This window comes from Triticum dicoccoides, chromosome 6A (genome assembly GCF_002162155.2).
Source record: "Triticum dicoccoides isolate Atlit2015 ecotype Zavitan chromosome 6A, WEW_v2.0, whole genome shotgun sequence".
NCBI lineage: Eukaryota > Viridiplantae > Streptophyta > Magnoliopsida > Poales > Poaceae > Triticum > Triticum dicoccoides.
The window spans coordinates 57,588,320-57,604,822 of NC_041390.1; the positions used below are offsets into that span (position 1 = coordinate 57,588,320).

Consider the following 16,503-nt stretch of genomic DNA (forward strand, 5'->3'; position numbering starts at 1 on the left):
GTGCAGGCGAGGTCCCTCCCCCGTTCCCTATCTCATGCGAAAGTTCGAAATCCGGCTACACCTCCACAAATTGATTTCAACGCAAAAAATTGCATGCATGTACAAAAACTTCAATGCTTCCTAAAAAAAAGTCAGATGTATTTTTGAAATCTTCTATTACCTCTGATCTCAAAAAAAAAAAGATATCTTCTATTACCTCCGTCTCAAATTAGTTGTCAATGTTCTGTATCTAGACAAATTATAAAACAAATAATTCAGGACGGGAAAAGTACTATTCCCTCTGTCCCGAATCACTTGCTGCGGAAATGGATGTACATAGACGTATTTTTAGTGATATATACATCCATTTCTCCTACGAAACCACGGAGTTGTTCTTCCCCGTTTTTTCTTCTATAATATAAGATACACATACTCGTGCGTATTCGAGATTTTTTTGAAAACGGAGCGAATACTGTAGTATTTTTTTTTCTGGAATTTACTGTTAACTTGGGAGCTCGAGCTCACCGTAGCACTTTCGCTCTATTCGCCTCTTCTTTCGACCAAGGGAACCCAACGAGTCGCCGAGTCTGGCCCGCGTCGACCACAGCCGTCACCTCAACGGCTCAACCCATTTCGTCGATGTCTTGGACGAGCCAGAATCACCACCGGCCACCGCTGACGTACCCGTCGCCGCTTCCCGTCCGCACGTCCAGATACACCGAACCCGGACGCCTTCCCGGCCCTCAGCCCCGCCCATAAATGAACCATGAGACCCCATTCGTCACCCCATCAAAGCAATCCCAGGACCTCCAGCTAATCATAGCAGCCACTCGACTCGATTCGATTCGATCTTTCTCGGCGTCTCGAGCTCCCCATTCCTCGATCTCATTCCATCCATGGCGCCGTCCATCTCCATTGCCGCCGCCTCGCCGGCCTCGGGCTGGAAGAGCGGCAGGAAGGCCGGGGCGGCGCCGGCGGAGGGCGAGGCGGAGAAGGATGCGCTGCTGCTGCGGCGCCGCAACGCCGAGCTGGAGCGGGAGGTGGCGCTGCTGCGGGCGGAGCTGGAGGCCGCGCGGCTGCGCGCCGAGGCCGCGGAGGAGGCCGAGGAGCGGCTGTGCGCGCAGCTGGGCGAGGCCGAGTGCGAGGCCCTCGAGCTCGCGCGCGCCTACCAGGGCCACGTCCAGGAGCTCGCGCGGGAGCTCGCCGCCGCACGCAGCAGATAGCGGAGCGCCGAGGCCGAGCTCGTCGGTGATTCTTTGACGATCGACGAAGAGACGTGTCGCGCTCTCGACACACGCGGTGCGGCGGCAGTATAGATTTCTAGACAAATGTAAAACGAGGTTAATTAGTATTTTCTTGTCCGAGTATAGATTCCTAGCAAGATGTCCGAGTAAAAAGATGGCAGTGTTTCTAACTTGTACGACTACAATTGAATAGCAGGGCGGAAGTATATATTCCTTCCTCCAGAAATATTTGTCGAAGAAATAGATGTATCTAAATATAATTTAGTTATTGCACATTTAAGTGACACAATCAAGTATGTAAAGAAAAAAAGAACCCAAAAGAAATTTTTCACACGAATCTCGGCATAAGATCAATGACATAAAACTTAGATGTGCAATACTTACGACACATTTAGATGTATTTTAGTAAAACTGTTTAGTTTTATATGTATCATTTTTATTTATTTCTGCTACAAGTGAAAAATCAACCTGCATGTTAGGTGTTTGGGTGTCGTTAACTATGCAGCTCGCCACTCGCAAAAAAAAAAAAAAAAACTATGCAGCTCGCCAAACTTCCGCTCCTCGCTCCGGTTCTGTGCTCCCGGGATGATTTGCCCCAATTGTTTCTATGGCGGGTGGTCCTGGCCCCATCCCTCAGTCTTAGGGGCAAAATATCTAAAAGAAAAGTGGGTTAAGATCTAATTTCCCTCTCGGCTTCTCATGCAAGTCCATTTATCGATCATGAAAACCATATTCCAGGGAGCAATTGATTGATGAGCACCCTCTTTCGGGAGCCTCTCAACGGTCACTTGCCACGTCGCGTTCTTTTTGGTTATTAATTTTCTATTTTTTCATACGCGTTTTCGGTTTTTTAGACATTTTTCCGGCCTTTTGGTTTTTATCGGTTTTTCTTTGCTTTTAGACCAATTTTTTTATTTGCTTTCGTTAGAGGCACGAGCGCACGGCCGTGCCTCTTAGAAACGAAACAAATATTTTTTCCCTTTAATGAGAAACACGATTTTGCTTCCGTGAGAGGCACATGCCTCTCAAAAACGAAAAAAATATATTTTTTTCTTCCGTGAGAGTCATGGGCTTGCTTCTTGAAAATGGAAAAAATATGTTTTCTCTTTTTTTCCTTCTAAGAGAAGAACGGTTCTGCTTCGCGAGAGGCACGGCCGTACCTCTCTTAACGAAAAAACGTGTTTTCTCCTTTTTTTTTCATGAGAGTCATGTTTTTGCTTCCGTGAGATGCACGGCCGTGCAACTTGTAAACAAAAAAACAGTATTTTTTTCCTTTTTTCCATGGAAAGAACGGTTTTGCTTCCGCGAGAGTCACGACCGTGCCTCTCAGAAACGAAAAAACATGTTTCCTTTTTTCCTTTCTATGAGAGGTACAGTTTTGCTTCAGTGACATGCATGGCCATGCCTCTTAGAAACTGAAAAAAAAACATGTTTTATATTTTTTTCCCGCGAGAGGCGCGGTTTTGCTTCCGTGAGAGGCACGACTGTGCCTCTCGAAAACGAAAAAAAATATATTTTTTTCTTCCGTGAGGGGCACGGGCTTGCCTCTTGAAATGAGAAAAAATATGTTTTATCTTTTTTTCCTTTCAAGAGAAGAACGGTTCTGCTTCGCGAGAGGCACGGCCATACCTCTCTTAACGAAAAAAAATGTGTTTCTCTTTCTTTTTCTTTCGTGAGAGGCATGTTTTTGCTTTCGTGAGATGCACGGCCGTGCAACTTGTAAACAAAAAAAACACAAATTCTTTTCTTTTTTCCATGAGAAGTACGGTTTTGCTTCCACGAAAGTCACGACTGTGCCTCTCAGAAACGAAAAAACATGTTTCCTTTTTTTCCATTTTGTGTGAGGTACAGTTTTGCTTCGGTGAGATGCATGACCGTGCCTCTCAGAAACTGGAAAAAAATATGTTTTTTATTTTTTCCTTCCGCGAGAGGCACGGTTTTTTATCTTTTTTTCATGAAAAAATTGTCAAAACCTATCAATATGAGATTTTGTTTTGAAGATCTCGACGGGAGGAATCCAACGGTGAAAATAGTTTGAGATTTGGAGGCATGTTTAATTGATAAAACATTTTGAACAAACAGATCTACTAAAAAGAGAAATGTATTCAATAAATGTTAATCAAGCAATTGAAAAATGTTAATTTTGTGTATAGAAAATAATGTTGACCATGTATTTCAATAAATGTTCATCAAACATTTGAAAAATCGAAAAGATGTTGACTATGTATTAAAAATATTGATCTTGTATTTGAAAAATGATAATCGAGCAGTTAAAAAAGTTATTCAGTAATTTGAAAAAGTTTAAAATGTGCATAGAAAAAGGTTGACCATGTATTAAAAAATATTAGACTTGTATTTAAAAAATAATAAACATGTATTAAAAATGTTGTTGATGTAACAGAAATAAAAAGAAACAAAGAAAAGTGAAAAAAATCAATAAGAACCGAAAAAGAAACAATGGAAACCTAATAAGAAAGAAAATAAAAAAACCAAGTAAACAAGTGTAAAAAGAAACCATAAAACACGATAAATAAACATAAAAAAACAAAAGAAAACTGTTGAAAACATAGAAAAACTTAAGGAAATGAGAAAGAAAAGAAAGACAAATGAAAACCATGAAAGAAACAAATAGAAATGAAAGAAAAAACAGAAAAAGCAAAGTATAATGACAAAAAAAGAAAACCTAAGAAAATGGGCAATGCTACGCGTCCGCCGGGTGATAAAACGATAAGATCAGCCACCTCGGTAACCGTTGGATGCCACCCGAAGCAGCCATCCAATCTACCGTCCCAGCCAACTGGGCGCCTTCGCAACAGCTTGCTTGTTGTGCTCATGGCTTTGCAACAAGGACCTTGCTGCAAAGGTCCACCGAGACATCACCACTGCCTTGGCCATGGAGCGTCACCGGCCGCCAGACTCGTCACGCCTCCTACGAACCAGCACCCCGGACATCTGCCTCTACTCTAGCACGACAACGACGAAGTCTCACGCCGGACACTCCTCTGACAATTTTTGCAACCGAAGCTATGTTTCTGAAATATGCATCGTGTTGCAATGATTGACCTCGTACGCTCTAACACGTGGCGCCCATTCTGCGCTTTCTGCAACCGGGACTATGTTTCTAAAACAATACCCTTGATGCAGAAGAGAAATATATTCATCGTCGAACCATTTTTCTTCTTTTTGAAACAAGACCTTTGTTGCAGAAACTTTCTGAAACTAAACCCCGTTACCAAAAAAAACTTCACTGCCAAACACTTTTTTTCTTTCCGAAACAAGATCTCTGTTGCGGAAAGATTCTGAAACAAGACGCTTGTTGCAAAAAAAAAACTAAACGCATAGGACTTGTCGCGAGTGAGAGTGCTCAATCAAAATCAATCCAACGGCTACACAGGCGGCGAATGTTGTGCTTGCATCCGCCGGCTGAAGGTTAGTGCTTTTCTAAGAAAATCAGAGAAGAAATAAGAATACCAAAGAAAAAACATAAGAAAACAAAAAAGCAAACAAACACATCAGCGATTTTAAAAAAAAACACACATCAGCGAGTTTTTTTTTTGAGACAAACGAGTAACACGCTTTCGGGCCAGCCCATACGCGGGCGCGCTGTAGGAAAGGTTCAAGCGAGATGGATGCTAGTCGCGCTATAAGCGAGGCATAGCATTTGGAGATGGAGGGACCTCGTAACCAACCTGATTCCTATTTAGCACTTCAGGCGCCAGTTACTTCATTACCAGTAGCTAGCACACACCCTCGATTCCTTCTGATGTTTTTTGGTTTATCTATTATCTTTTCTGTTTTCCTTTTTCCTTTCCTTATTAATTCATAGTTTTGTAAGATTGACAAACTTTTTTTTCCAATTTGTGAATTTTTTCAAATTCATGAACAATTTTGAATTCCTGACTCTTTTCTAATTTTATGATTTTTCTTCAAAGCGCGTGAAATGTTTTCAAATTCATGGACTTTTCCTAAATTTTAGAGATTTTTTTGAATTCATGGACTTTTTGAATTCACAAACTTCTTTAAAATTCATGGACTTTTTTCTGAATTCCTGATTTATTTTCAAAAAAGGAAAAAAAAGAAAAACATCAGAAACAGAACAAAAACTGGTGAAACACGAAAACAACAAGATCCCAACCCAAAAAACTAGAAGGGAATCTAAAACCGATGTTGGAAGAATTTGTTTTGGGCCGGCTCAGTTCGCTAGCCAGAAGGAATCAGGCTCTGTTTGGTTCATAAGTCCTAGAACTTTTTCTAGTCCGAATTAAAAAGTCTCTAGTCTCTAAAAAGTCCCTCCCTGTTTGTTTGTAGGGATTAAAAAGTCCCTAGTCCCTCTCTAGAGGTTATTAAATGACCATATTACCCCTAGTATATAGAAAAATAACAACCAAACAACATCATGAGGTGGCGGGCCAATGTGTGTATGAAGGAGCATTGTTGAAAAAGTCCCAAAAAAGACTCTCCTTGAGAGTTTTCTTCATTTAGTCCCAAAACGCAACTTTTAGTCCCTAGTAGTCCCCACCATTTAGTTAAAAAGTCTTTAAGAGGGACTTTTTTTAGTCCCTGCACCAAAAAGTCCCATAAACAAACACCCCCTCCAGGGTGTACGCCAATTGCCGGTAACAAAGTTTTGTCACCGGAAACGCTAAATACGAATCAAGCTAATGATAATCTACACGGAAAGGAAGCCCGGGTATTTAGCCCACTTCGGAGGGAGGAGAGGATTATTTTTCCTCTTCATCTTGGACTAACAGATAGCAACTTTTGCATTTTTTTGCAATATAAAAATGACGAATTTGTACACCGAAATTATCAATTGGATCATAAAGAATAAAAAAAAGCTTCACCTTCCATGTAATAAAAGCATCACGTTTGTATAAGTTTGCAAATCAAAACAGGCACACATCAACCAAGCCTCACCAGCCTAGAGCATTGGCAGTATCAAGTCAATTCATATAATCACATCCATGTGAGGACCACTTGCCTCTAATGTTGATGCACGCACCTACAAGAACAGCATACTTCTTATATCGTTCTAGAATTATTGGCACATAATCTGATGCTGGTACCAACGAACAAAGGGGAGATTCAAAAAAAAATTGATGGAAGCGAACATAATTGTAAAATGTCATAGTAGCAGCAACAATTGCTGGAACCTGCGTTGTCAACTGAACCAAACCTTAGCCACAACACATGTAGAGCACGCCTCGCACATAAAGTGCCCAGAGGTGCGTCCGAACTCCTAGGGGCGTGTTTGGTTGCCCGCACCGAGCTCAACCAGACCCACGCGGGAAGGGAGAGGCCTGTTTGGTTACCTGGTTTTTCTGTTGGGCCTGCATCGCACGCTTCTCAAAGCAGCTCAGAGCCTGGCTCGCTGGAAACCCTCGGATCGGCAGTTTCTCGCAAGCCAGGCTGAGTGCGGTGCGAGGTCGCATGGGCGGGAGCGAGGCGCGGGCGAGGGGGGATGGCGGGAGATGGAAATCTGGCGCGTCGTCCCGACGCCAAATTAGCCTCACCCCCCTTTCACTCGCTCACGCATAGCCACTGCCCCCTTTCTTCGCTACTGCCTCACCACCGGTGGCGGCTACGATTTCAGATCTGCGCTATAGGCGGCGGTGGTGGCGACGACGGAAGAGGCGGCGACATTTGCGGCGGATCTGGTGCTCCCCCTGTTGGCCACCGTCTGGTCGACCTACTCTGTGCCATGGCTCCCCCTACGCCGTCCTTGTCTCCGATGCCGGTAAGCAGCACCCCCTCCCCCTTTGTTAGCTCAGTGGGTAGGCCTTTAAGCTAGGTGTAGGATCGATTTCCCACTGAACGAACCGTCGATGTCGACTAGGTTATGGACGCACGGATGAGGCTGATAATCCAGGCAGCAACACTGATTAGTGTGATTCAGGCATGGGTCATGTTCATGCACCAGAGAGCTGTTCGTCGTGCTGGGAGACCGTTGATCCGCTATGGTCCATTGTTTCCCCGGGAACAGGAGAGGATCCAAAACCTGAACTACATCTACAACTGCAATGACGTCAAGGCTTTGTCGATGCTTAGAATGAAAAGAGCATCATTTGCCAGGCTTGTCGAGACCTTCAGGAGCAGGGGCCTGTTACAAGATAGCATCAACACCAGTGTCGAAGAGCAAGTGGCCATGTTCCTCCATGTTGTTGGCCATAACTAGAGGTTCAGGGTCATTCACAACACGTTCAGGAGATCAATGGAGACCATCTCTAGGTACTTCAAGCAGGTGCTTTTTGCTGTTGGGGAGCTTAGAGGAGAAATGATCAGGATACCATCTGGCGAGACTCCACCCAAAATTCGTAGAAGCCCAAGATGGTATCCATACTTCAAGGTGAGCATTGACAATATACACTTTTCATGGTTTGATATGCTTGTATTGTTCAAGTTCAGCACTAACACAGGCTAGTGATGTCATTTTCAGGACTGCATTAGGGCAATGGATGGTACTCATGTCACTGCCAGAGTTCCTAGGTCACAGTCTGCATCATACAGGGGGAGAAAGCACTACACAAGCCAGAATGTGCTTGTTGCTGTTGACTTTGATCTGAAGTTCACATATGTGCTGGCTGGCTGGGAGGGGTCAGCGCATGATGCAAACATTCTCACTGACAGCATGAGTCGACCTGATGGGATCAACATCCCCGACGGCAAGTTCTACCTTGGAGATGCTGGCTATGCATGTCGGCCGGGTATTCTTCCACCCTTCAGGAAAACAAGGTACCATCTCAACGAGTTCTCTGGTAGGAACTTTCCTAGGACTGCACAGGAGCTGTTTAATCTCAGACACTCCAGCCTTAGAGTAACTGTTGAGAGGGCATTTGAAGCTTTGAAGAATATGTTTAAGATCCTGGATCAGAAGCCATTTCACCCATACTCCACTCAGGTTAAGCTAGTTCTTACTTGTTGCATTCTGCATAACTGGATTCTCTAGTGGGGCTTTGATGAACACGTGCCTGAGGAGGAAGAGGTCGAGCCTGATGATGTTGTTAGCTCTGGACATGGTGTGGAGGCATTTGACAATGACGCTTGGAAGAACAAAAGGTTGGAGTGGGCAGAGGCAATGTGGCTTAACAAAGGTCAGTGCAGGATTTGAAGAAGAGGAAGAAGAAACAGCAACAGCAGAAGCACTGAAGAAGAGGAAGAAGAAGCAGCAACAGCAGAAGCAGAAGAGGAAGATGAAGCAGCAACACCGATGAACTATCCCCTATTTAGCCAATGGCTCTTAATAATTTGATCTGTCATTTGATTATAGTTAGGATGAACTGTCATTTGTTTAACTAGCTGGCACTATGTTCAGATGGTGTGTGGTAAGGTCACCACTAGTTAGAAGTGGCGACAACACCTTATGTAGGTTGCGACCAAACACCATGTCATATGTGCACCTAATGCAATGCGGGCAACCAAACGCTGGGTCAAAATGGTTGTCTCATGCAACTAGGGACATGCAGGCAACCAAACTATGTGCATCTGGTTTTTTTTGGCCTGCATCCCCTCAAACCGGCTCAATAGAGCCAGGCTCGCCGGGCCAGGCTGAATCGGCAATGTAACCAAACACGCCCTAGTAGAACTAGATGATACGCCGTACGTTATTGCGGGAATATTTTACAACATATTTCAATGTGATTCATTGTATGAAACATGAATATTTGAAGTAATAATATAAAAGGCTAAAACTAAAAATACATATAATTTATTGTGTTTGATTACTATATAGTTGTTAAATATTTTTTAAATATATGTACCATAATAGAATGAAAATTCTATATTGAGATGGATCTTTTTTCATGCATGTCATGATGAAGTAGCATGCTTGCATGTTGAGAGACTATGGTAGTGAGGGTGGGCCTTTTCTCATGCATGTCATATAACGATGTGGCATGCTTGCATGTTGAAAGAAATAGTTAATGGGGTCTAACTATTTAAATATAGAAGATGAATGGCAGGGAGAATCCGCGTCACTAGACAAGTGACACATGGGTAGATGACTACAAATTTCATTCATGTGATAGCTTTCATCACTAGATACACCCTTTATTTCGAAAAATGTAACATCACCTTCGTCCCATAATATAAGACGTTTTTACAAACTATTTTGTCTATCACTGCATAGAAAAGAAATGACTACAAACATGTCCAGTGAACAGTTGTGTTTACAAAACAGGCAAGTGGTACCAACAAGCAGGAGATCTGGAGATGGGACTTAGTAGTCGCAGGGCAGGAGCAATGAGTTTGAAATCGCCATCACTCGCCCTGTAGGGTTAGACGGAGAGATGTGTACAGTGTACGTACTAGGCAAGGCAGGCACAGTGCTTGTCACATCGTGGCCAGATAAGGGAGATGAAGGACGGGGCCATGTAATCCAGCTCAGCGACACTGCAGCGACCTCTCCTACGGCCCCATGATTTCTTGGACGTGCCCATGCCATCCATGGATGCGAGCACGCATGGATGGATCTCCATCCCTCCGTGGAGAGAGGAACAAAGGCTGAAAGAGCTCTTTTTTTTATCCCAATTTGAATAAATAGTAAATAAAATTAGGAATTCTGATTTTTTTTACAGACATTGCCAGATGTTTTGACTGCTTACAATTTTTCGTGATGAAATGACATTCGGGGAGGTCTCGGCCAAAAACAAAACAAAGTGCTTTCAACAATAGCTTTTTTTGGAGCATCGATTTTTTTTGGGGCCTAGGCCTACACAAATGTTATTTCATCACAAAGTTTAGCATGAAGTTGAAACATTCATCAATGTTTATCACTAAAAAAAGTTCAGAATTGTTTGATTTATTTTACTGTTTATTAGAGAGAATGTGCGCTCGGGTTCAAAAACCCCATGTCCAACAAAGGTACACAACTCATAATACCTTTTTTTTTCTTCTTCGAGATTCATCCCCACCGTTTGTTAGCGGTCGATCTTATTAGGGCATCTCCAACATTGACCCGCAAATCGGCTTCCGCATCTGTCCGCGGACAGGGGGTGGGACCAGTCTGTGGACACGGATGCGGGAGCATACAATTCAAGCCGGGTTGCAACAGGATGGATGAAATTTAATCATACTGGATGAAATTCATTCAAGTTCGGTCATAAGTTACATAAACGACCGAAATACATTCAAGCCCCGTCCGGTCACATCGCTCGGCATCAATGCCGGCCGGTGCATGCTCTGGGCTGGCACGAATGCGGCGCGGGAAGCGACACATGCGTTAGATAGAAAGCGGGGTAGAGGCGGGAGGTATTTTTCAACGAGCCACGATTGTTAGACGCGGTCGTGGCAGTAGTACGTCCAGACCCTCGCAAAGCCCCCTGCAGTTTGTCTCGGGTTTGCAGAAAAAATGCGTCCGGACCGGTCAGCCAGACCCATGTTGGATGACAAAATACGTTGGAACCACGCGGTCCAAATGGTTGTAGATGGTATGAGAGTCAGGCCCTTCCACTTTGAAGCTACGAGGAGAAGACTAGCAGCCATGTCTAGGGTAAAGCTACAACAGATTCCCGCCAGATTCAAAACATTCAAACAAACTGCAACTGCAACCGCACACAAGCAAATGAAAGCGCCAAGCCAACACGCAGTCTGCACAAATGGAAATCACAAGCAAAACTCCATCGACAACATCTCGCTTCTCCTAAAGTAATTAATCAAGCATGATTGATCCATCACGAGATGGAGTTCCTCCACCTCCTCTGCTCCTTCCTGGCCGCCCCCCCCTGCGCCGCCGCGTGCCCGTGCCCGCCGCCGGGCCCCGCCGCCTCGGCGCCCGTCATCTTGGCCAGCCTCCCCAGCTTCTTCCACCCGTTGCTCCACGCCGATGGCCCCTGCTGCTGCTGCGCCTTGCCGCCGCCTCCGCCGACTTTGCCGCCGTGCTCGCCCGCCGGCGACTGCGTCACCTGCTTCTGCAGCGCGTCCATGTCGTGCTGCAGCTCCAGGTACTTGGCCTTCATGCTCTCCAGCTCGAACTTGAGCGTCTTGATGTCCTTCTTGGCCGCCGCCCAGCCCTCCTGGAACGACTGCGGCGTGGCGTCCAGCAGCTGCCGCCGCGTCGGCGCCGCCCCGTCCGGCGCCGCCTTGAGCGCCGACGACCCCGCCAGCGCGTTGCTGATCTTCACCTGCTCCGAGAAGAGCACCTGCACCACCACCCGCAGCGGCAGCCGCTCGTTCTGCGCCGCGTGCATGCACGCGTCGAACGACAGCTTCTGGCAGTCCATCACCCGGCACAGCCGCTTCCGCTCGTGCTCCGTCAGCGCCGGGTGCGCCTTCAGGTACGAGTCCACGGCGCGGTACAGCCCGTCGTCGCAGGCGCGCGCCGACTCCGGGAGCGACTCCGCCAGCACCTGGAACTTGGTCAGGGAGAGGTTGCGGTCGCGGGACACCTCCGAGAGGTAGCTGTCCAGCAGCCGGGCCACGCGCGCCTTGGCGTTCAGCCCCAGCCCCGACGATGACGACGCCGCCGCCGCGTTGGCCGGGGGCATCCTCGCGCCCGCGGCGGAGCCGTAGTACTCCCTCTCCGGCTGCGCGTGCGCCTCCCCGCGGCCCGGGCTGTACGACGACACCTGCTCCGTCTGCTCCTGCACCAGGAAGTGCTCGACGAGCCGCTGCACGAGGTCGACGTCGTAGGCGGTGTCGGCGCGGCCGACGGAGGGGATGAGGAGGTCGGGCAGCGCCGCCTGCTCGAGCTGCATGCCCACCCGCTTCTCCAGCTCCGTGACGAGGGCCGGGGCGGCCTTGAGCATGATGGCGAGGCGGAGCAGGCGGAGGAGGAAGCCGCAGGAGACGCTGTCCCGCTGCGGCGGGGTGATGCTGATGAGGCTCTCCACCACCATGCGCTGCTCGCGCGCCGGCGCGCTGGTGGCCACGTCGTCCTTGCCGCCCGGGCCGGCGATGATCATGTGGAGCCCGCCGGCCGCGGAGACCTGCGCCCACTGCTCGTCGACGCCGCCGCCGGCGTGGGGGACGACGTCCTTGGTGAGCCCCGGCAGCCATTTCGACGCGTAGTGGGTGATCGCCGCGCCGATGAGGTCGAACCGCATACCTGCCCGCCGGCACAATATAGTTCAGAACTCAAAGATAAATCTGTTCCCAAGTAGTAAAAATCTTGAATCAAATCTAAGTAATAAATTTGTTACCTTTGACCTTGATGGCGGTGACGACGCGCACGAAGTGGTCGATCCGGAGAACGGACACGTCCTCGAACCACCAGTCGGCGGGCGGCACGGGCTGCCCGCGGCCGGGGCTGGACTCCTTGGAGCCGCCGCCGGCGGCACCACCGGCGTTGTTCCAGCGGGGGCTCGCGGCGCCGCTCCGGGGCGGCCTGCCGCTGGCGGCGCCGGTGTAGGCCCAGCGGACGCCCCTGGGGTTGGTGCAGGCCTTCCAGGCGATGGACTCGCTGCAGCGGCGCACGATCTGCAGGTTCTCGGCCCAGGGCGAGAGGCCCTCGCAGCTCTTGAGGACGACGATGGAATCGCGCCAGGAGGAGAGCACCACGTAGCTGAGGAAGGCCTCCGTCTTGAAGATGAGGTTGCCCTCCTCCAGGTCCTCCGTCATCTCCAGGTACTCGGCGGCGCAGCGCAGCCCGGAGATGTTGGACGCCGTCAGGTCCACCGCCATGCCGTAGCAGAACCTGGCGGCCAGCTCGAACGAGTCCGCGCCGCCCGGGAGGTCGTCCAGCTCGGCCACGGCCGTGTCCGGGTCCAGCGCCGCCGCCGTGGCCGACTCGTAGATGACGCGGCCCATCTTGCCGCTCCGGGAGATCATGGGGTACTGCTCCGCAAGCGCAACGCCGTGTGATTAATCAACAAATTATACGTCGATTTGAGAAACTATGCAGCTTCTACTTGTGGCACTGCGTGAGCACAAGTAGAAGAATGTCTAATGATTGAGCTGCGGGCCGGGTACACTTGTAGTCTAGTAAGTACGTACCACTACTACGGAGTTGTGGATGGTTCTCTCTGTTGGAAGAAGGGGAAGAAAAACCTGGAGAGTACCTTGTGAAGATGGAAGCTCACGTCCCCGACTCTGACGAGCAAATCGCTGGGGATATCGCTGTTGACATAGCTGCACAAATTGCAGGGGAGAAAGAACATACGACCATCAGCTGAAGTGCACACAAGGCAATCTCCATGCATGCCTGGTTCCACAACCGCATACCAGGAGTGATCTCTGCGAACGAAGCCGTCGGTCTTGAGCCCGTCGTGCCGGTCGGAGCCGCCGGCTCCGAGGACGGGGACGAGCCCGCGCTCGCCGGCGTCGCTCTCCGACTCCCACATGCTTCCCCGGCCTCCTCTCCTCTACTTGCGCGGGGCTTCGCTTCTGCGGAGCATGCAACAACAATGAACGTGTAAATGTGCATACATGCATGTATCTGTAATAAATATGTAGTGAAAGTTACTGGACATACGTACGACTAGTTAGAAATTCTCCTGTCCGATCTGGCCTTGCCGCTGCAGCTGGATTCCACCAGAAGAAGAAGAAGAAGAAGAAGAAGAAGAAGAAGAAGAAGGAGGAGGAGGAGGAGGAGGAGGAGGAGGAGGAGGGAGGCTAGAGTGTGGGAGTGGAACGATGCGTGAAGTTGTGGTCTTGTGGACTGAAGGTTGGCAGCAAGGTCGTGATAGGAGAAGAAGAGTATCGAAGATTGGCCCCGATGGATTGGGTTTATGGGGTGAGATCGAGAGACCACATGGAGTGTTTGTTTGCTTGCACCTAGCGCATGCCCAGGGACCTGGCTATCTTAGCTAGCCTTGTACTTGTACTTCCAATCTGCGGCCAAGTTTGGTGTTTTCACCCTTTTGCAAAAGTTTAGCCAGACCTGACCTTGGTTCAGAATTTTTTTTTTGAGATCTGATCATTTTCCTACCGCCGGGGTCAATGATGGTAGGGTATACCAGCGTACCGCCGAGACCCCTGACGGTAGGCAACTTATCCACGCCAGCGCTGTTGGAAATAATCACGATTAGGTAAGTATAGTCCGGCACGGACTTGTAGCAGTAACCGAGTCGTACATGTACTAGGTAGAATATTGGTAATATAAATACCAGTGCGTGTATCCCCTGTAACACCAGATAAATCAAAGCAATAAAGTGCAAAGGCTCGACACGAGCCTCTTGGCCAACAATTGGTATCTAGAGCAAGGTTGATCTTCTAGTAACGGAAGGTCATGACGGGCAAGGAGATCGTGGAATCGTCCGGAGCGGCTAAAGTACTTGCCGTACCCGGTACGTCATACCCACGGTTTGATCGCGAGAACTTCGGGGTCTGGAAGGCCCTCATGGAGTGTGGTCTCCGCGCCAACGAGCTATGGGACGTGGTCGATCCAGGAGGCGACGCGTTCAAGAAGGAGGGAGCCGAGCACCGGAAGGATCGGCAGGCGGCGTCGGCGATTTATTCGGTGATGCCGATGGATGTCCTCCAGCACCTAATCGCCAAAGAAACGGCGAAGGAGGCGTGGGATACTTTGAAGCTCATGTTCGAGGGACACACCCGCGTCAAGCAAGCCAATCTCCAAACTCTCCTAAGGAACTACGAGACTTTGGTCATGGGCGACAATGAGTCCGTGGATGCGTTCGCTTCACGGGTGGCTACTCTCGTCAATCGGATCCGCGCGCTTGGTGAAAACCTTACGGAGACCTCGGTTGTCCGGCGGTTCTTGCGCGCAGCCCCTCCCCGGTACCTGCAAATTGTCACGGCGATCGAGCAGTGCGTCGATCTCGGGACTCTCTCCATCGACGATCTTGTCGGACGCTACAAGGCTCACGACGAGCGTATGCGGTACAGTCTCGGGGATGGGAGGAACGATGAGAATGTCATGCTCACACGGGCTCAGTGGCTGGCGCTGGACTCAAGGAGAGGAGGCGAGGGCTCTAGCAGCAACACTCGCCAAGATCGTGCGCCAAAAGAACAAAGTAAGAAGAACGCCGGGGACGGCGCTCCGAAGAAGAAGAAGTTCGACAAGCGCAAGATCAAGTGTCACAACTGTGGCATCATGGGGCACTTCAAGTGGAGTGCAAGAAACCACCGAAGGAGAAAGCTCTCATGGCCAAAGGAGGCGATGATGGAGACATGATGCTCATGGTCGAAGTATGCGAGCTAATGGATGAGGATAGTCCAGCTCCAAAGGTGCCGGCTACAAAGGTTGTCACGCTCTTAGAGGAGGCAGTTTATCTTCACGATAAGAAGAGGATGAACACATCGAGGCACGTGTGGTACCTCGACACGGGCGCTAGCAACCACATGACCGGCGACAAGGACCAGTTTTCTGAGCTCAGTGTTTCGGTGGGAGGCACGGTTCGATTCGGCGACGGATGGACCGTTGACATCGCAGGGCGAGGTACTGTCCTGTTTGAGTTGAAGAATGGCGGTCACAAGGTACTCACAGATGTGTACTATATTCCCAAGCTAAAGAGTAGCATCATAAGTCTTGGCCAGCTCGAGGAGCGTGGTTGCAAGATTGTGCTCGAAGATGGCTTTCTATGGAGGTATGATCGTCAGAGGATGTTGATTATGAAGGTGCAGAGGTCACCGAACAGGCTCTACGTCCTCAACTTGGATCGTGTGGATCCGGTATGTCTCCTGTCGAGCATGGACGACTCGGCATGGAAGTGGCACGCGCGCTACGGTCATCTAAATTTCCAGGCTCTTCGGCAACTTGGACAAAAGGAGATGGTACGTGGTCTACCGTGCATCAATCATGTCGACCAAGTGTGCGACGGTTGTCTCATTGGGAAACAAAGGCGAGCCCCGTTCCCAAGAGAGGGAAACTTTAGAGCGAGTAAAGCTCTTGAGTTGGTCCACGGAGACTTGTGCGGACCGATTACACCGGCCACCCCTGCCGGAAACAGATACTTCTTGCTTGTCGTCGACGACTTCAGCAGATTCATGTGGATCGTGTTGTTGAAGACGAAGGACCAAGCTTTGCAAGCCTTCAGGATAATAAAGATGGCGGCTGAAGTAGAATCTGAAGCCAAGTTGAAGGCCCTCCGTACCGATCGGGGAGGTGAGTTCAAGTCTCGTGCATTCACGGAATTTTGTGAAGCTCAAGGGATCAAGAGGTATCTTACGGCGCCATATTCACCGCAGCAAAACGGTGTTGTGGAACGGAGGAATCAAACCGTGGTGGCGATGGCACGAAGCATGTTGAAAAGTAAAGGCATGCCGGGCAAGTTTTGGGGTGAGGCGGTCAATACGGCCGTTTACTTGCTGAACCGGGCTCCAACCAAGAGTGTGGTTGGGATGACGCCGTACGAAGCATGGTACGGACACAAGCCCACGGTTGATC

At 49.0% G+C, this 16,503-nt stretch overlaps 2 protein-coding genes across 3 annotated transcripts; one reads left to right on the forward strand and one right to left on the reverse strand.

The window, feature by feature from the left end:
• Positions 1-750: 750 nt before the first annotated feature.
• LOC119318776 (protein RESPONSE TO LOW SULFUR 1-like) lies at positions 751-1,496 on the forward strand. Its single transcript, XM_037593365.1, has one exon. The coding sequence runs from the start codon at positions 876-878 to the stop codon at positions 1,200-1,202; it is 327 nt and encodes a 108-aa protein (XP_037449262.1). The 5' UTR covers positions 751-875; the 3' UTR covers positions 1,203-1,496.
• Positions 1,497-10,711: 9,215 nt separating this feature from the next.
• Positions 10,712-13,908, reverse strand: LOC119314849 (coleoptile phototropism protein 1-like). Of its 2 annotated transcripts, none has more exons than XM_037589537.1 (5): positions 13,630-13,908; positions 13,380-13,541; positions 13,217-13,286; positions 12,359-12,992; positions 10,712-12,264 (listed from the first exon to the last, which is right to left on the reverse strand). In XM_037589537.1, exons 2-5 carry the CDS (start codon positions 13,496-13,498, stop codon positions 10,892-10,894), a joined length of 2,196 nt encoding a protein of 731 aa, XP_037445434.1. In that variant the 5' UTR covers positions 13,499-13,541; positions 13,630-13,908; the 3' UTR covers positions 10,712-10,891. The 2 variants fall into 2 exon arrangements, with proteins under 2 accessions (XP_037445434.1, XP_037445433.1); XM_037589536.1 differs by having other exon boundaries at positions 13,634-13,907.
• Between the last annotated feature and the right edge of the window lie 2,595 nt (positions 13,909-16,503).